The 21,073-nt window shown below is 41.7% G+C and overlaps 1 protein-coding gene across 2 annotated transcripts in view; it reads right to left on the bottom strand.

The window, feature by feature from the left end:
• Positions 1–763: 763 nt before the first annotated feature.
• Positions 764–21,073, bottom strand: part of LOC129831857 (protein FRA10AC1-like) — a 29,902-nt gene continuing 9,592 nt past the window's right edge. The window contains exons 2-7 of one of the 2 annotated variants that reach the window (XM_055895411.1): positions 6,223–6,336; positions 5,243–5,305; positions 5,019–5,121; positions 4,586–4,644; positions 1,251–1,338; positions 764–1,131 (exon numbers count right to left, since the gene is read on the bottom strand). In XM_055895411.1, the coding sequence (XP_055751386.1) occupies positions 852–1,131; positions 1,251–1,338; positions 4,586–4,644; positions 5,019–5,121; positions 5,243–5,305; positions 6,223–6,336 (707 nt within the window). In that variant the 3' untranslated portion in view covers positions 764–851. The remainder of the gene's footprint in view (positions 1,132–1,250; positions 1,339–4,585; positions 4,645–5,018; positions 5,122–5,242; positions 5,306–6,222; positions 6,337–21,073) is intronic. The other variant, XM_055895491.1, reaches the window with a different exon arrangement.

Here is a 21,073-nt window from a genome sequence, read left to right as displayed (position 1 = left end):
GATATCATGGTCGGTTATCATGGTCGGTTATCATGGTTTTATATTATGGACAGTTATCATGGTCGGATATCATGGACGGTTATAATTTGTTAACTCAGTGTACTTAAGTACTCCTTCAGATAGAAGAGTAGTTACTGGTGATTAAAGCCAATGTGTCTAATCCCTGGGCAAGTGACACACTAATGAAAACAGCACACCAAGCAACGTTGGGCATAATGCACTGCTTCCTAATCCTAGTGCTACAGCATCTGAGGAACTCAGTGACATTAGTTCATATGGTCTGGGCATCTATAACCCTATACAGAACATTGGTGAACTATAACCCTACAGGAACAATATTGATGTGTTAATACATGCACTTTCCAATGCCTGGGCTTGTATTTTGTGTCTGTCTCTACTACCATGGTTGAATGCAGTGGAGGCTGGTGAAGGGAGGATGGCTCATAATAATGGCTGGAACGGTATGAATGGAATGGCATCAAACACAGAGAAACCATGGAAACCATGTGTTTGATACCATTGCACCCATTCTGCTCCAGTCATTACCACGAGCCTGTCCTCCACTGTTAAGGTGCCACCAACCTCCTGTGATTGAATGTTTCCAGTCCTTTTCTTTTCAGATTGTTCTTTCTTGGGAGTTCTTAGTGGATTGTGCTTTTTCTAAATACACTTCGATACTGGGTTCTTACATGGCACTTCATGCATATTGTAGTCTTTATTTCAGTTATAATGAAATGTCAGGAGGCTGAATTAGAAACTCAGGTTTAAAAAATAACATGCATTTTATTCAGCTTCAGACAAACTGAAATATTAAACGAAGATAACAACGTCTAATAGAAAATCAATCAACTCTATGTTGACTCTTGCATGTTGACTCTTGCATGTTGACTCTTGCATGTTGACTCTTGCATGTTGACTCTTGCATGTTGACTCTTGCATGTTGACTCTTGCATGTTGACTCTTGCATGTTGACTCTTGCATGTTGACTCTTGCATGTTGACTCTTGCATGTTGACTCTTGCATGTTGACTCTTGCATGTTGACTCTTGCATGTTGACTCTTGCTGGCAGAAATCCAAGGGTGGGGTGGTGAAAGAAACGTGTCCTCAAAGTACTCGTCTAACTCCTCCTCCCTGGAAGACAGAAAATAGTCAAATCAAAGTTTAATTGGTTGGTACAAGTGTCTGTAAACGTGTCTAGAGGCCTAGCAGGGCTTTGTAAGTGTGATATAACGTTGGACTGCTAAGTTCACCTGGACTCCTCCTCCACGGTGGGGGCTGGGCCTTTCCAGTGGTCTGCCTTCGACAGGCCCTTTGGCTCCTCACTGTGTTCTCCCTCTCCTACATGGCAGGAAGGAAACAATACAAAACAGAAAAACTTTATTCATAAAGAGCTTTTCATGCATTACATTCAATAATATTCATAATGCTTTCAAAAACAAACCCATAAGGGGCTTTAACTAAGGAATTGTTGCAGCACATGCAACATAGTTACAGCACTAAAGGATTAAGGAGGGTCAGAAGAGTCAAGTCCGACTTAAACCTATAAGAGTACGGACAGGCTGCTTTGCCAAATTCTCTGGATGCCTCTTCCCGATAGCTAAACAACCCAAAGCTTCTGCGCATGTGCAGGATTCGTTCAGCTGCCCAGAGAACAGGCTACTCTGGTGAATTTCAATGATGAATGGAGAATGGTGCTTGTTTAATAAAGTTAGATCAAAGCTGAATCAATGTCTGCAAGATCACAGTATTTATACATGACAGAACTGAATATAATAGCATAGCACAACATTACTAGACCTGGGCTCAAAATAATAATAATGAAATACTTTTCTGTGTATTTGAGTATTTTCAAACAATGTGGCTCGAATCGACTTCTTCATTTGGAAGTATTTTCAAATAATTATTTCAAATACTATTTCAAATACCTGGGTTAAATGCATGGGAGTGCAATTGAGTGGGTGTATTTGAGTATTTTCAAATACCTGCCAATACTTTCCAGGTGAATTCCTAAACACATTACAATACTCAACTACTTGTCTCAAATAAAATATCTGAATACTTACTTCAAAGTCTATGTGAAAGTAATTGAGATATTTGAAATAGTATTTGAACCCAGATCTGAATGTTACTGTGAGACAAAACACCACCTCATGATTGGATGATTGTGCAAACAGAGCGCACCACTAGGCAAAATATGTGCTTTAATTGAAACAAAACACAGGTAGGCCGAGGCTACACTTTGTTAACACCATCTGCTCTCAAATTCGCTCACTCTACATACAGCTGAAGTCGGAAGTTTACATACAACTTAGCCAAATACATTTAAACTCAGTTTTTCACAATTCCTGACATTTAATCCTCATAAAAATTCCCTGTCTTAGGCCAGTTAGGATCACCACTTTATTTTAAGAATGTGACATGTCAGAATTATAGCAGAGAGAATGATTTATTTCAGCTTTTATTTCTTTCGTCACATTCCCAGTGGGTCAGAAGTTTGCACACACTCAATTAGTATTTGGTAGCATTGCCTTTAAATTGTTTAACTTGGGTCAAACATTTTGGGTAGCCTTCCACAAGCCTCCCACAATAAGTTGGGTGAATTGTGGCCCATTCCTCCTGACAGAACTGGTGTAACTGGGTCAGGTTTGTAGGCTTCCTTGCTCGCACACGCCTTTTCAGTTCTGCCCACACATTTTCTATAGAATTGAGGTCAGGGCTTTGTGATGGCCACTCCAATACCTTGACTTTGTTGTCCTTAAGCCATTTTGCCACAACGTTGGAAGTATGCTTGGGGTTATTGTCCATTTGGAAGACCCATTTGCGACCAAGCTTTAACTTCCTGACTGATGTCTTGAGATGTTGCTTCAATATATCCACATATTTTCCCTTCCTCATAATGCCATCTATTTTGTGAAGTGCACCAGTCCCTCCTGTAGCAAAGCACCCCCACAACATGATGCTGCCACCCCCGTGCTTCACGGTTGGGATGGTGTTCTTCGGCTTGCACGCGTCCCCCTTTTTCCTCCAAACATGACAATGGTCATTATGGCCAAACAGAAATGTCCTCAGAACAGAGGACATTTCTCCAAAAAGTACGATCTTTGCCCCATGTGCAGTTGCAAACGGTTTTGGATCAGTGGCTTCTTCCTTGCTGAGCGGCCTTTCAGGTTATGTCAATATAGGACTCGTTTTACTGTGGATATAGATGTGTTTGTACCTGTTTCCTCCAGCATCTTCACATGGTCCTTTGCTGTTGTTCTGGGATTGATTTGGACTTTTCGCACCCAAGTACGTTCATCTCTAGGAAACAGAATGCGTCTCCTTCCTGAGCGGTATGATGGCTGCGTGGTCCAGTGGTGTTTATACTTGCGTTCTATTGTTTGTACAGATGGACGTGGTACCTTCAGACGTTTGGAAATTGCTCCCAAGGATGAACCAGGCTTGTTGAGGTCTACAATTTTTTTTCTGAGATCTTGGCTGATTTATTTTGAATTTCCCATGATGTCAAGCAAAGGCACTGAGTTTGAAGGTAGGCCTTGAAATACATCCACAGGTACACCTCCAATTGACTCAAATTATGTCAATTAGCCTATCAGAAGCTTCTAAAGCCATGACACCATTTTGTGGAATTTTCCAAGCTATTTAAAGGCACAGTCAACTTCGTGTATGTAAACTTCAGACCCACTGGAAATGTGATACAGTGAATTATTATTGAAATTCCTAGTGTCATGCACCAAGTAGATGTCCTAACCCGACTTTCCAAAACTATAGTTTGTTAACAAGAAATTTGTGGAGTGGTTGAAAAACGAGTTTTAATGACTCCAACCTAAGTGTATGTAAACTTCTGACTTCAACTGTAATGCAAATCAACAACGTAGCATACACAACTCAATAAGATCAAAATGCATATTCCCATGAAACTGATTGAGGTCAAATGGTTGGCATGCAGATGCTGCATGGATGTTTCCCCGGTAAAACTTGGAGAATTCTCATTCACGATTGACAGTGAGCAAAGTGAGAATGTGTGTATAAAGCCGAGCTAAAGAAACATGCGAGGAACATGGTGCGCTTCTTTAGCTCTGGGAAGAGGCATCCAGGGCATGGCGCCGGGAAGATGTTTTGAGGTGGGGGTGCTGAAATGTTTTAATTGTGATTTATTTGGGGGTGCTGCAGAACCCTCAGCACCCCTACTTCAGGCGGCTAAGGTCCAGGGGACGGGACGGGTCGGTTACCTTCAGTCCTGCAGCTTCAGCCATAAGAGTATGGCCATTGGTCTGCACCTCGGCCTTGGAATTTGGCCTTCGTGTGCAGCGGTTGCTTTTATTTACGTTACATCGAAAACCCAGGGTAAGCAGGCCCATACTTCAAGTGCAGCTGAATCCGCAATGGAAGTATGACTGTTGTCTGACTGAGGCCTTATGACCAAACTAGCCCATGTGTTTTTAAAAGTTAAAAAAAATATATATTTTAAAAGCATCTGTTATGAATGAGGACATTAGGGCACGTCCGTTCTGCTTTTCCTGAGGGTGTAAGGTAATAAACCGCTTGACTTTGTAGGGAGGTGGAGAGTGAGAATAAACACTACCTTTGTCTGACTGCTGGGAGTCGTCCTCAGAGTTACTGGGGAGGAGCGTTAGGAGGGGCCTGCTGGGGGGGAGAGAGAGGGGGAACACAGGAAGGGATCAGTCAGTTCAACTCAGACAGCCAACTACGTGCAGCTGACATTGAGCAACAACAAAAAGCAACCCAAGTGTTGTGATTTTTTTTTCTCCTCCATGTGAAACGGCTGCTTTCAGTCAGATATTATGTAATATCTCAACACTATAGTAGGTGTTTATAAGATGTTTATGAATGGGTTTGAGTTGAGTTTGCAAATGCTCATGTTTCTAAATGTTCTATTACACCATTAAGACATTAGTACAAACACCTTCAGCACTTTTCATTTCATCACCATGGCCTGTTATTTGCGTCTACCTACAGCCATAGTTGTACAAATATATGAAATGGTGGAGTCTTGCCTTTGTGTCTCCTCTGATGTTTGTCTCTCCTTTCTTGGATCTTTTTGCCTGTGGCTCCACTTGATTTTCCTCAGACGACTTGTCTTTTTCTCTTGGTGATCACCTCAAAAAAACGAGTCCTTTGTTTAAGTTCAGCCAATCTTCAAACATTAATTGTGACATTTTGACACCACTAAAAGGGGCCAGAGACCCCAATAGTGGTCAATGGATGAAGATAAACTGACAGGGAACAATTAGCAAGTCAACTTTCTGGGATGATAGGTTAAAGGAGCACTCGAGGCAGAGTCCTAGAAAATACCACTTCTGTTAGTATAGCAAACAATTGGAATAGGGCTTATAACTAAAAGGTTGCTGGATCAAATCCCTGAGCTGACAAAATAAAAATCTGTTGTTCTGAGCAAGGCAGTTAACCCAAAGACGTGGATGTTGATTATGGCAGCACCCCGCACCTCTCTGATTCAGAGAGGTTGGGTTAAATGCCGAAGACACATTTCAGTTGTAACTGACTAGGTATCCCCCTTTATCATCTGGGAAATTATCATTTTGGCAGACTGCTTGATATCAATACATAAACTTTAAAGTCCTACTCCAGTCTCCTTTTCATTTAATTTAACACCTGATTTACTTAACAAAAGGCACATCTTAATAGTTGGTCCAGGTCAGTCATGACATGGCACAAAGGGTGGACCTTTCCTATTTTGTTCTCAACTTGATTGCTGACATGCAAAATATTTTGGGACTATGTCAACATAGTGGACTAATGAAACAATTACAAAAATATTGTAAAAATATTGTTTTTGGGTGGAGTTTTCTTTTAAGTGTTTGTACATTACTGTACTTATATGTGGGATATTGTTTTTCAACAGGATAAGCTTAAGAAAAGTTAATCTAGCATGTTCTGAGTTTCCTCAGGGATCACAATACGAGAGGGAGTCATTCTTTAGGCTTTATTAATGCGATTTGCCCCACCATGATACCTGTGTGAGGCTTGATGGCCCAGCCCTAGCTTAGACGGCCAGTGGCAGGTAGCCTAGCGGTTAAGAGCGCTGGGCCAGTTTCCGAAAGGTTGCTGGTTCGAACCCCTGAGCTAACTAGGTGAAAATCTGTCAATGTGCCCTTGAGCAAGGCACCCCAATTGCTCCTGTAAGTCAGACTGGATAAGCACATGGCTAAATGACTAACATGTAAACAACAGAGCTCTTACTGAGTTTGACCAGTATGTTTCTCTTCTCTCCCTGCTCCACATGGGCAAAGTTCACCTCCCAGCTCTTCAGGTCCTTCTCCTTCTCACAGAGCTTGTTCCCACACAGAAAGTGGCCTTCAAAACAGTGTCAATACAATAGAGACATTATTCAACTGCATTGCCATACAATACAGAGTAGAGAAATTTAGAGTGTCAGATTAAGGTATTACTGTATAGTGTAAAAACACTGTACTTGCATGACTCTACCTCCAAACCTGCATCTTGGCAGGTTTGGTTAAAGAGAACAGGCTGGAGGGAAATAATTTTCAAGTATATGAAGTTTTATCCTTATTTTAAGGACACCATGCAGATACATAGGATAGTCTGCAATGCAAGAAATGCCAATGTAAAGCTCAACAAGGGTGTGTTCTCCTGTTCATGGGTAATGTAGGTGGCAGGAACCAGGGCTGGCCAGAGAATTTACATAGGAGGTTAGGAGAACATACACAGCAGGTTAGGAGAACTAATGCAGCAGGTTAGGAGAACTAACGCAGCAGGTTAGGAGAACTTACGCAGCGGGTTAGGAGAACTTACGCAGCGGGTTAGGAGAACTTACGCAGCGGGTTAGGAGAACTTACGCAGCGGGTTAGGAGAACTTACGCAGCGGGTTAGGAGAACTTACGCAGTGGGTTAGGAGAACTTACGCAGCGGGTTAGGAGAACTTACGCAGCGGGTTAGGAGAACATACACAGCAGGTTAGGAGAACTAATGCAGCAGGTTAGGAGAACTAACGCAGCAGGTTAGGAGAACTTACGCAGCAGGTTAGCAGAACTTACGCAGCGGGTTAGGAGAACTTACGCAGCGGGTTAGGAGAACTTACGCAGCGGGTTAGGAGAATTTACACAGCGGGTTAGGAGAATTTACGCAGCAGGTTAGGAGAACTTACGCACCAGGTTAGGAGAATTAACGCACCGGGTTAGAACTAACGCAGCAGGTTAGGAGAATTAACGTACCAGGTTAGAAGAATTTACGCAGCAGGTTAGGATAACTTACGCACCAGGTTAGGAGAATTAACGTACCAGGTTAGGAGAATTGCTAGGAAAAGTAACTTCCGGTCGTAGTTGTACTCCATCTAGTCACAACCTTGGGCCTCACCTGACCCCAGGCTACTGGAGGTGGCTACATTCCATGAGCTGCCTTCTTCACATGCAGGCTAATTAACACATTATCTGCCCGAAGAGAGACCATTCTCTATGATGCTGACAGCTGTGATTATACTTACCAATGGAAAAGCATAAGCAACAAGAGTTAGAGGTCCCTTCTAGAGAGACAATATGACCTCAGGCCGCTGGAGATGGCTAAATGCCATGAGCTGCACATGCAGGCTAATTAACACCTTATCTGCCAGACAAGAGTTAATTCTCTCTGATGTTGGTGGATCATTCAAAGAATAGCGTCCCTTTGATATTTGAAGTAGGAATTGTGCATCAATACTGAATTTTAAAAGTTTGTTATATTAAATGAAGTGGCTATTAAAATAAATCACATGGAACATTTAATACATCAAAATTGTTATATGAATAAAGTCTTGCTAAAGTGGCCAAAATCTATATGGGACACCATACAGGAAGGTATGATGACTGACATGCTTGGCAAGGTCCCGTGCACCACCAGACAAAATGCTGATAGGTACAGTATCTCTGTACCTGCACATTGATATGTCAGCAGAACACCTCTTCTACAATATTATGTGTTTTTCTGACATTTAGGAAGATTAGAATCCACTTAACCCCCACATTTCACCATTATCGATTTTTTTCTCTCTCACCCATCTACACACAACGTCCAATAATGATAAAGTGACAAAACATATTTGTAGATATTTTGGAAAATCATTTGAAAATGAAATACAGAAATAAGTAATTTACATATTTATTCACACCCCTGAGTTATTGGCAGCGATTACAGCTGCAAGTCTTTCTGGGTAATTCTCTAAGAACTTTACACACTTGAATTGTACAATATTTGTACAGTATTCTTTTTTTAATTCTTCAAGCTGAGCCATTTTCAGATTTTCAAGCTGATTTAAGTCAAGACTGTAACTAGGCCACTCAAGAACATTCAACGTCGTCTTGGTAAGCAACTCCAGTGTACACTGAGTGTACAAAATATGAGGAACACCTGCTCATTCCATGACATAGACTGACCAGGTAAAATCTTTGATCCCTTATTGATGTCACCTGTTAAATCCACTTCAATCAGTGTAGATGAAGGGGAGGAGACAGGTTAAAGAAGGATTTTCAAGCCTTGAGACAATTGAGACATGGATTGTGTATGTGTGCCATTCAGAGAGTGAATGGGCAAGACAAAAGATTTAAGTGCCTTTGAACAGGGTATGGTACTAGGTGATAGCCGCACCGGTTTGAGAGCAAAAGCGGGTGTAACTCAATATTAGGAAAGGTGTTCCAATTGTTTTCTACATTCAGTGTATATTTGACCTTGTGTTTTAGGTCATTGTCCTGTTGAAAGGTGAATTTGTCTCCAGTGTCTGTTAGAAAGCACACTAAACCAGGTTTTTCACTAGGATTTTGCCTGTGCTTAGCTCTATTCTATTTTTTATCCCAAAAAACTCCCTAGTCCTTGCCGATGACAAGCATACCCATAACATGATGCATCATGTTTGAAAATATGAAGAGTGGTACTCAGTGATGTTTTTGTAGGATTTCCCCTAACATAACACTTTGTATTTAGAACATAAAATTAATTTCTTGCCACAATTTTTTCTGTTTTAATTTAGTGCTTTATCACAAACAGGATGCATTTTTGGTAATATTTATATTCTGTACAGGCTTCCTTTTTTCACTCTTGTCATTTAAGTTAGTATTGTGAAGTAACTACAATTTTGTTTATCCATCCTCAGTTTTCTATCACAGCCATTAAACTCTGTAACTGTTTTAAAGTCACCATTGGCTTCATGGTGAAATCCCTGAGCGGTTTCCTTCCTCTACGGCAACTAAGAAGGATACCTGTATCTTTGTAGTGACTGGGTGTATTGATACACCATCCAAAGTGTAATTAATAACTTCACCATGCTCAAAGGGATATTCAATATCTGCTTTTTTTTAACCCTTCTACCAATAGGTGCTTTTTTTTGCAAGGTATTGGAAAACCTCTGTGGTCTTTATGGTTGAATCTTTACAGAGATGAGGTAGTCATTCAAAATCTGAATTTAATCTATTTTAAATTCACACTTTAACACAACAAAATGTGGAAAAAGTCAAGGGTGTGAATACTCTCCTGAAGGCACTGAGTGTACAAAACATTAGGAACATCTGCTCTTTCCATGACATAGACTGACCGAGTGAATCCAGGCGAAAGCTACAATCCCTTATTGATATCACTTGTTAAATTCATTTCAATCACTGTAGATGAAGGGGAGGAGACTGGTTAAAGAAGGATTTTTAAGCATTGAGACAATTGAGACATGGATTTTGTATGTGTGCCATTCAGAGGATGAATGGGCAAGACAAAACATTTACATGCCTTTAAAACGGAGTATGGTAGTAGATGCCAGGAGCATCGGCGTGTGTGTCAAGAACTGCAACGCTGCTGGGTTTTTCACGCTCAACTGTTTCCTGTGTGTATCAAGAATGGTCCACCACCCAAAGGACATCCAGCCAACTTGACACAACAGCAGGAAGCATTGGAGTCAACATAGGCCAGCATCCCTGTGGAAAGCTTTCGACACCTTGTAGAGTCCACGCCCCAATGAATTGAGGCTGCTCTGAGGAAAAAGGGGGAGGGCAAAGCTTGCATTCAATTTCCCCTCCCCGTTGCACACAACATGTCACGTTCGTCGTCCTCCTCTTCTGAGGAGGAGTAGTAAGAAGGATCGGAGGACCAATGCGCAGCGTGATATGAATACATCGTTACATTTATTAACGAAGAACACTGAATAAACTTACAAAACAATTTAACGGACAAACGAACGAAAACGCAACAGTCCCGTATGGTGACATACACAAAGACACAGAAACAGGAACAATCCCCCACAACCCACGATACAAAACAGGCTACCTAAATATGGTTCCCAATCAGAGACAACGACTAACACCTGCCTCTGATTGAGAACCATATCAGTCCAAACACATAGAAACAGACTAACTAGACATACAACATAGAATGCCCACTCAGATCACACCCTGACCAAACAAAACATACAACGCAAACTATGGTGAGGGCGTGACAACATGCTTCCATTCCCCCTGTCTCAAAGGGAGTTAGGGCTCTGTTACGGTCAACCCTGTTACTTTAATTGCTACTTTTCCCTGTTACTTTAATTGCCATTTTTATTAATTTGACCTCTTGAGTTGGGAAAATGTTTTTTTTTTAATGAAGTGAAACATGTTCTTTATGGCGAAATATTGTAATTAGGTGAAATAAAAATAATTTTTAAAAGAACTACACTACCCAAAAGGCCCTCTTTTCATGGAACAACCCTGGTAGCTGTTATTATAAAGCCTATTACACAATCAAAAGTCAGTTACTCTATAGGGAGAGGCCCATTCTTAAGAGAGACAGTTCTGAATGGAATCTCCGTTTCATTTCAATTTGGACAAACTGTAGCTGCCTTCTTTTCAGTTTGACTTTCCAAAACATGTTGTAAAGCTTCACCAAACAGCTGTTCCAAAACATGTTGTAAAGCTTCACCAAACAACTGTTCCAAAACATGTTGTAAAGCTTCACCAAACAACTGTTCCAAAACATGTTGTAAAGCTTCACCAAACAACTGTTCCAAAACATGTTGTAAAGCTTCACCAAACAACTGTTCCAAAACATGTTGTAAAGCTTCACCAAACAACTGTTCCAAAACATGTTGTGAAGCTTCACCAAACAACTGTTCCAAAACATGTTGTAAAGCTTCACCAAACAACTGTTCCAAAACATGTTGTAAAGCTTCACCAAACAGCTGTTCCAAAACATGTTGTAAAGCTTCACCAAACAGCTGTTCCAAAACATGTTGTGAAGCTTCACCAAACAACTGTTCCAAAACATGTTGTGAAGCTTCACCAAACAGCTGTTCCAAAACATGTTGTGAAGCTTCACCAAACAACTGTTCCAAAACATGTTGTGAAGCTTCACCAAACAGCTGTTCCAAAACATGTCGTAAAGCTTCACCAAACAACTGTTCCAAAACATGTCGTAAAGTATCACCAAACAACTGTTCCAAAACATGTTGTGAAGCTTCACCAAACAGCTGTTCCAAAACATGTTGTGAAGCTTCACCAAACAGCTGTTCCAAAACATGTTGTGAAGCTTCACCAAACAACTGTTCCAAAACATGTTGTGAAGCTTCACCAAACAGCTGTTCCAAAACATGTTGTGAAGCTTCACCAAACAGCTGTTCCAAAACATGTTGTGAAGCTTCACCAAACAGCTGTTCCAAAACATGTTGTAAAGTATCACCAAACAACTGTTCCAAAACATGTTGTGAAGCTTCACCAAACAGCTGTTCCAAAACATGTTGTAAAGCTTCACCAAACAGCTGTTCCAAAACATGTTGTAAAGTATCACCAAACAGCTGTTCCAAAACATGTTGTGAAGCTTCACCAAACAGCTGTTCCAAAACATGTTGTAAAGTATCACCAAACAACTGTTCCAAAACATGTTGTGAAGCTTCACCAAACAGCTGTTCCAAAACATGTTGTGAAGCTTCACCAAACAACTGTTCCAAAACATGTCGTAAAGTATCACCAAACAACTGTTCCAAAACATGTTGTGAAGCTTCACCAAACAGCTGTTCCAAAACATGTTGTGAAGCTTCACCAAACAGCTGTTCCAAAACATGTTGTGAAGCTTCACCAAACAACTGTTCCAAAACATGTTGTGAAGCTTCACCAAACAGCTGTTCCAAAACATGTTGTGAAGCTTCACCAAACAACTGTTCCAAAACATGTTGTAAAGCTTCACCAAACAACTGTTCCAAAACATGTTGTGAAGCTTCACCAAACAACTGTTCCAAAACATGTTGTGAAGCTTCACCAAACAGCTGTTCCAAAACATGTTGTAAAGTATCACCAAACAGCTGTTCCAAAACATGTTGTGAAGCTTCACCAAACAACTGTTCCAAAACATGTTGTGAAGCTTCACCAAACAGCTGTTCCAAAACATGTTGTGAAGCTTCACCAAACAGCTGTTCCAAAACATGTTGTGAAGCTTCACCAAACAACTGTTCCAAAACATGTTGTGAAGCTTCACCAAACAGCTGTTCCAAAACATGTTGTGAAGCTTCACCAAACAACTGTTCCAAAACATGTTGTACTGCTTCCGCAAACAGCTGTTTCAAAACATGCTCCACATAACAGAGATAAATTATGATTATGTCACAAATAGTTTCACAAATATTGTTTATAAAAACAAATGCTGATGCTATGTTGAACTTGAGGCAACGTGATTAAGTGAACCAAGACTCTGTGAATCGGGTGTCTGCCCCCCCCCCCCCCCAAAAAACATATTGAAAGATTTCTGCTGTTTCAAAGTGATCATAATAATAAACTCTGATTAGAATATTTGACAACTGTTTATATTGCTTTGGACTTTGGAACCGACAGTATCCAACTCGTAACAAAAACAAATTGTGTGCAGACTGACAAGTCGAAAGGTGAATTACTGGCCTTGCTTGATCAATACATCTTTCCATGTAAACTGACTGTTTACCAGTGTCCAGACCACTAAAAAGGTAAACACAAGGATTTGATAGCAAATATCCCAAATCATCCCAAGGGAGTTTCACTTGTCAACCTCACAAAGCCAAAAGGGCATCAGCAATTACAATGCCATGTCATCCTGTCTCATCATGACGTAACCCTTGCGTACTTCAGACTGGGGATTCTCTAAACACAAGCTTAGTGGCCACGGTGTTATAGCACGGATACACCAATAATGTGTGCCTGTCGCGGGTACTTTGCGAACCGAGTGCAAAACAATTTTACTGATGTCAACAGCTCACACGTTCGGTGCGATGTATGCGACCCTCTGCTACCGCACGGCAAGCGGTACCGGAGCGCCAAGTCTAGGTCCAAGAGTCTCCTAAATAGCTTCTACCCCCAAGCCATAAGACTCCTAAACAGCTAATCAAATGGCTACCCAGACTATTTGCATTAACCCCCCGTCTTCTACGCTGCTGCTACTCTCTGTTATTATTACATTTACATTTAAGTCATTTAGCAGACGCTCTTATCCAGAGCGACTTACAAATTGATATTATCTATTCATAGTCACTTTAATAACTCTACCTACATGTACATATTACCTCAATTACCTCGACACCGGTGCCCCCTGCACATTGACATTGACTCTGTACCGGTACCCCCTGTATATAGCCCAGCTATTGTTATTTACTGCTGCTCTTTAATTATTTGATATTCTTATCTCTTAATTTTTGTTTGTTTGTTATTTTCAAAAAACTGCATTGTTGGTTAAGGGCTTGTTGTATTCTGCGCATGTGACAAATTAAATATGATTTGACCAAACTGTTGAATTGATTTGACACATTTTTGAAGTGTCAACTAGGTGTCAAGGAGCATGCATTGTCACATGGTAAAAGTACATGGATGGACCATTGGCATATGGGGATGGACAGACATGGTCTTAGCTAAGCACACATGCTTGGTTCAGAAGATGTAAGAAAACAGATGGCATGTAAACAGTGTGCTATGGCTCAGACAGTAAGAGGGATGGCAGACATGAAGACATCAACCAGAGAGGAGAAGACAGAGACACAAAGCTGAGGAGAGACAGTCCTTCTTACAAAAGCATCTGGTCAAAATGAGGATGGAAAAGGCGTATCATACCTTTGGCAACGGATGTTAAATAAAATATAAATCAATTATATAATCTCTTATATAGTATGAATTTGTTGTTGCTGAACCCTTCCTATTATGGCCAAAACAGGCAACTAATGTTTTTTGCACATGATTAGGTCAATACTAATAGATGACCTAACTTAAAAATACATGACCTGTGACACAGCGATAGCATGAAACTAGTGAATCACTCTGCTACAACATGACCGTGGCATTGGCCAGAGAGAGAACATGTCTGGCCTCCGATTTACTCTTACACAAAGACCATGTAGATGACCTGATCTGATTCCAGGTCACGGAATGGTCATTGTATCCCATTGAGGAGTGAAAGACCATTGGCTGTGAATTTTGATGATCTGAGTCAGCCTTTAAATCCCTCGCCACTTCCTACAGAATGGCAGTAAACGAGGGCGGGATTAGCTAGAGTGACTTAATCAGGTACAGCATATTGGCTTATTCAGCTTTCTCAGAGTGGCAAGAATAGATCATTGTGTTCAATGCATTACTTAAAGTGTGTCAGTGCTCTCACCTCGCAAAAGCACTTCTCATGAGCCTATTCTATTTATACTCTATCACCCATAAAGCTGATGAAGACATATGGAAGTGGTAACCTACTTAAAGGCTCAGTGCAGTCAAAAATGTGATTTCCTATATATTTTTTTAAATATAACACCACCCTTTGACGTTCGAATAATACTGTGAAAATGATAATGCCCTTTTAATGTAAGAGCTGTCTGAAAAGACCACTTGAAATGTCTACCTGTTTTGGTCGGATGGAGTTTTGGCCTGTCTATTAAATTAGTTAATAGACCAATAAGAACGAGTTCCAAGCTAGTTTTCCCTTCCCCACTCAGACATTTCGCAAACAGTCCTAGCAAAATCCATGAGAAAAAGACATTTTTGTTTCTTCTTGACCATTTTAATTGAAAACAATCACGGTAAGGTACTTCATTTCTACCCAGAAATGATTTGATATTGAGATAAAAACGGCTGCATTGGACCTTAAATTAATTACAAGTGGATAATTGAAGGTCTATTTGTGTAGTTACTTCCTGACTACCAGGAAGATGGATCTTTTTGTTGTAAGGATATACATTTCTCTGGTGATTATTTTCACAGTCGAAGTTGAGTTTGTGATTTGAGACAAGAAAATGTTAACCTAATCTGTCGTGGACATACATGCACGTAACATCGGATTGTATCGTAGTGTTCGTCAACAGACTGTGGGATGCAACGACTAACGAGGAACTTGGTTCCGATGCACAGATTTTTGGTCACTGATCATTTGGTAAATCACGATTTGGCAGGTGTTGGTATATTTTTAATTTCTGAAGGGGAGGAGGCATTTGGCCCATGCTTTGGCTGAGAGTTTCCGTTTAGGGGGGTAGAGACTTCACTAGTCTTGTTAATATATGTTTTCATACATCTCCCGCAGAACCTGACGCAATTACGCAATATTTTTATTATCGGTTTTCAAGATTAATGTTAACCAGAAGTGGTGGACTTTGGTATTGGGATGCCGCAGGTATTTTTTTTTAAACCAGGTACCCCACCTAATTCGACAAATCAACTCACCAACTAAGCATACTAATTAATCTGTTGTTGCTACATTTCACCCTCCTCTCCCCAGTCGAAATCCAGAGGTAAACTAAAAATCTTACGTGCCTACCTTTTGGTATTACAAGAGCAGGTTTGCCAACCCCTGACAACTGTGTCAAAGTAAACATGTCTTGGCCTTTATCGCCATCTAAAGGTAGAGCTCTGAATAACTTCTTACTAGAGCTGTTAGTTGATACAGTAGATGGGCCTACAAATGTATGTCCCTGACTCCCCGTAATTGCATTTCAATGGTGAACTGTATAAGAGATGAACAGAATAAACAACAAACTAATAAACAGAAAATACTTTCATCACGTAGGTCTGTAATACCTACATGTTTAAAGCAGACCACAATTGTCCCTGTGCCCAAGAACACCAAGGTAACCTGTCTAAATGAATATCACATCTGTAGCCATGAAATGCTTTGAAAGGCTGGTCATGGCTCACATCAACACCATCATCACAGACACCCTGGACCCACTCCAATTCCCATACTGCCCCAACAGATCCACAGATGATGCAATCTCTGTTGCTCTCCACACTGCCCTTTCCCACCTGGACAAAATAAACACCTACGAGAGAATGCTGTTCATTAACTACAGCTCAGCGATCAACAAAATAGCACCCTCCAAGCTCATCACTATGCTAAGGACCCTGGACTTCCTGAAGGCCGGCCACAAGTGGTGAGGGTAGGCAACAACACATCTGCCACGTTGACCCTCAACACGGGGGCCCCTCAGGGGTTCGCGCTTAGTCCCCTTAGATTGGTATAATGTCATCTGGCCTCTGCCTTTTCCCTCCACTTTCAGACGACTCTCCCTGGCCCTCATCATCACTGAAGTCAGAGCCATACCCTCCACCTCTATGGACCTGCAAGAAGAGTTTTCTTTCTGTCATCATGCCATATAGCTTGTGAGGTTCTCACTAATAGTAGGCCTATAATTTATTGTTTAGCAATCAAGAACAGGTAAATGTACAGAAAAGGTGGCTAATGAAATATTCATTATATTGGAAGAAGCCCACTATCTCAAAAAAATCTGAGAACGCATAGATGAATATACAGTGCATTCGAAAAGTATTCAGACCACTTCCCCTTTTCCGCATTATGTTACAGCCTCATTGTAAAATGGATTAAATAAAAAAACGTCCTCATCAATCTAAAGACAATACCCCATAATGACAAAACAAAAACAGGTTTTTAGAAATGTAGCAAATTCATTACAAATTAAAAACAGAAATACATTTTTTACATAAGTATTCAGACCCTTTGCTATGAGACTCGAAATTGAGCTCAGGTGGATCCAGTTTCCATTGATCATCCTTGAGATATTTCAACAACTTGATTGGAGTCCACCTATGGTAAATTAAATTGACTGGACATGATTTGGAAAGGCACACCCCTGTCTATATAAGGTCCCACAGTTAACAGTGCATGTCAGAGCAAAAACCAAGCCATGAGGTCGAAGGAATTGTCCGTAGAGCTCCGAGACAGGATTGTGTCGAGGTACAGATCAGGGGAAGTGTAGCAAAGCATTTCTGCAGCATTGAAGGTCCCCAAGAACACAGTGGCCCCATCATTCTTAAATGGAAGAAGTTTGGAACCACCAAGAGTTCCTCTAAGGAGATGGGAGAACCTTCCAGAAGGACAACCATCTCTGCAGCACTCCACCAATAAGGTATTTTTGGTAGAGTGGCCAGACAGAAGCCTCTCCTCAGTAAAAGGCACATGACAGCACGCTTGGAGTTTGCAAAAAGGCACCCAAAGGACTCTCAGAACATGAGAAACAAGATTCTATGATCTGATGAAACCAAGATTGAAAATATTTAATCTCATTGCCAAGCGTCACGTCTGGAGGAAACCTGGCACCATCCCTAAGGTGAAGCATGGTGGTGGCAGCATCATGCTGTGGAGATGTTTTTCAGCGGCAGGGCCTGGGAGACTAGTCAGGATCGAGGCAAAGATGAATGGAGCAAAGTAGAGAGAGATCCTTGACAAAAACCTGCTCCAGAGCGCTCAGGACCTCAGACTGGAATATGTTCCGGGATTCTTCCGATGGCATTGAGGAGTACACCACATCAATTACTGGCTTCATCAATAAGTTCATCAACGACGTCGTCTCCACAGTGGCTGTACATACATACCCCAACCAGAAGCCATGGATTACAGGCAAAATTTGCACTAAACTAAAGGGTAGAGTTGCCGCCTTCAAGGAGCGGGACTCTAACCAGGAAGCTTATAAGAAATCCCGCTATGCCCTCCGACGAACCATCAAACAGGCAAAGCGTCAATAGAGGACTAAGATCGAATCGTACTACACCGGCTCCGACGCCCGTCGGATGTGGCAGGGCTTGCAAACTATTACAGACTACAAAGAGAAGCACAGCCGAGAGCTGCCCAGTGACACTAGCCTACCAGACAAGCTAAATAACTTCTATGCTCGCTTCGAGGCAAGTAACACTGAAACATGCAGGAGAGAATCAGCTGTTCCGGACGAGTGTTTAATCACACTCTCAGCAAGCCGATGCGAGTAAGACTTTTAAACAGGTCAACATTCACAAGGCCACAGGGCCAGACGGATTACCAGGACGTGTACTCCGAGCATGCGCTGACCAACTGGCAAGTGTTTTCACTGACATTTTCAACCTCTCCCTGTCTGAGTCTGTAATACCAACATGTTCAAGCAGACCACCATAGTCCCTGTGCTCAAGAACACTAAGATAATCTACCTAAATGACTACCGACTTGTAGCACTCACGTCTGTAGCCATGAAATCCTTTGAAAGGCTGGTCATGGCTCACATCAACACCATTATCCCAGAAACCCTAGACCCACTCCAATTTGCATACCGCCCCAACAGATCCACAGATGATGCAATCTCTATTGCACTCCACACTGCCCTTTCACACCTGGACAAAAGGAACACCTATGTGATAATGCTATTCATTGACTACAGCTCAGCATTCAACACCATAGTGCCCTCAAAGCTCATCACTAAACTAAGGACCCTGGGACTAAACACCTCCCTCTGCAACTGGATCCTGGACTTCCTGATGGGCCGCCCCGCAGGTAGCCTAGTGGTTAGAGTGTTGGGCCAGTAACCGAAAGGTTGGTGGATTGAATCCCCGAGCTGACAAGGTAAAAATCTGTCGTTCTGCCCCAGAACAAGGCAGTTAACCCACTGTTCCTAGGCCGTCATTGTAAATAAGAATTTGTTCTTAACTAACTTGCCTAGTTAAATAAAGTTAAAATATCAAATAAAAACACAACACATCTGCCACACTGATCCTCAACCCAGGGGCCCCTCAGGGGTGCGTGTTCAGTCCCCTCCTGTACTTCCTGTTCACTCATGACTACACGGCCAGGCACAACTCCAACACCATCCTTCAGTTTGCCGATGACACAACTGATCACTGACAACGATGAGACAGCCTATAGGGAGGTGGTCAGAGGCCTGACCGTGTGGTGCAAGGACAACAACCTCTCCCTTAATGTGATCAAGACAAAGGAAATGATTGTAGACTACAGGAAAATGAGGACCGAGCACGCCTCCATTCTCATCAACGGGGCTGTAGTGGAGCAGGTTGAGAGCTTCAAGTTCCTTGGCGTCCAGATCACCAACAAATCAACATGGTCCAAGCACACCAAGACAGTCGTGAAAAGTGCACGACAAAACCTATTACCCCTCAGGACACTGAAAAGATTTGGCATGGGTCCTCAGATCCTCAAAAGGTTTTTACAGCTGCACCGTTCGAGAGCATCCTGACTGGTTGCATCACTGCCTGGTATGGCAACTGCTCGGCCTCCGACCGCAAGGCACTACAGAGGGTAGTGCGTCCGGCCCAGTACATTACCGGGGCCAAGCTTTCTGCCATCCAGGACCTCTATGCCAGGCCGTGTCAGAGGAAGGCCCAAAAAATTGTCTCCAGCCACCCTAGTCATAGACTGTTCTCTCTGCTAAGGCACGGCAAGCGGTACCGGAGCTCCAAGTCTAGGTCCAAGAGGCTCTTAAACAGCTTCTACCCCCAACCCATAAGACTCCTGAACAGCTAATCAAATGGCTACCCAGACTATTTGCATTGCCCCCCCACCCCCCCCCCCCCCCCCCCGGGTAACAAAATGTTGAAAAAGGGAAGGGGTCTGAATACTTTTCCTGAATGCACTGGAAGTAGCCAGTGTTGGGAGTAGTGAACTAGTAATCAAACTACATTTTGCAATAGCTTGGTGATAGTTGAACAAAATTCAAACCTTGTTTTGCCATGTAATGACTTGGGACATAATTTTTTTCTGTTTTTACTAATGACCTTGAATAAAGCCTATGTACGCTGACGACTCAACAGCTCTGCTTTCTTGATATCTCAGTCAACCAGACAGGTCCTAAAGTTTTGTCGCACCTGAACTACTGCCCAGTTGTGTGGTCATGTGCGGCAAGGAAGGACAAAGGCAAATTACAGTTGGTCCAGAACAGAGCAGCACGTATTTGCATTTAAATGTACACGGAGGCCGAATGGCAATGACATGCACGTCAATCTGTCCTGGCTTTCCTCAAAGAGAAGAGATTGACTGTATCACTATTGGTCTTTGTGCGGGGTGTTGATGTGTTGAAGATACCGAACTGTCTGTTCAAGCAGTTGGCACACATTTCTGACACTCATTGGTATCACATGAGCCATGCAACCAGAGGTATCTTCACAGTCCCCAAGTCAAGAACGGAGGCTGGGAAATACACCTTATTAAATAGTGCCATATTTAAATAGAACTCTGTGCCACCCCAAGTAACTCAAACTAGCAATAAAAACAGATGAAAAAAATCTGATAAAAGAACACCTTATGACACAACGGAGACTTTGACGAGACGCAGACATTTTTATATATTTTGTATTGTATTATGTATTTTATGTATTATTTGTGTTTTGTTTCCTGTTTGGACCCCAGGAAGAGTAGCCGTTACCTTGGCAGTAGCTAATTGGGGATCCTAATAAAATAGTCAATACTAAATGTAGCGGTGTAGCTAACTACTGGAACTACACACTAATTTTTTGCAAAAAGAGAAGAACATACAGTATCTCGGAAATAGGCAATAATTTCTTACTTTTTCAGCATTAGACCTGCATAATGCTCACTTGAAACATCGTTTTTGTGTTTAATGGTCTGTTAACACCTGACCAAAGTGATCTGTCTTACAATTTGTAGTCTATGACACTTCCGATGTAGATATGATCACTTTTCCCGAAGTAGCTTGGTGGTAGTGAAATACTTTTTCAAAGTAGCTTTAGTTAAGTTAACTATATTTTTTTAAGGGTAGCTTTAGTGTAGCTTAACTTCTTCGAGTGTGAAGTACGCTACTTGGTAGTGTAGTAAACTATGATTTCAGAGTAGGTTCCCCAACACTGTAAGTAGCTAACGTTAG

This window comes from Salvelinus fontinalis, chromosome 1 (genome assembly GCF_029448725.1).
Source record: "Salvelinus fontinalis isolate EN_2023a chromosome 1, ASM2944872v1, whole genome shotgun sequence".
Lineage (NCBI taxonomy): Eukaryota > Metazoa > Chordata > Actinopteri > Salmoniformes > Salmonidae > Salvelinus > Salvelinus fontinalis.
This window is presented reverse-complemented; position numbering and strand designations above follow the sequence as displayed.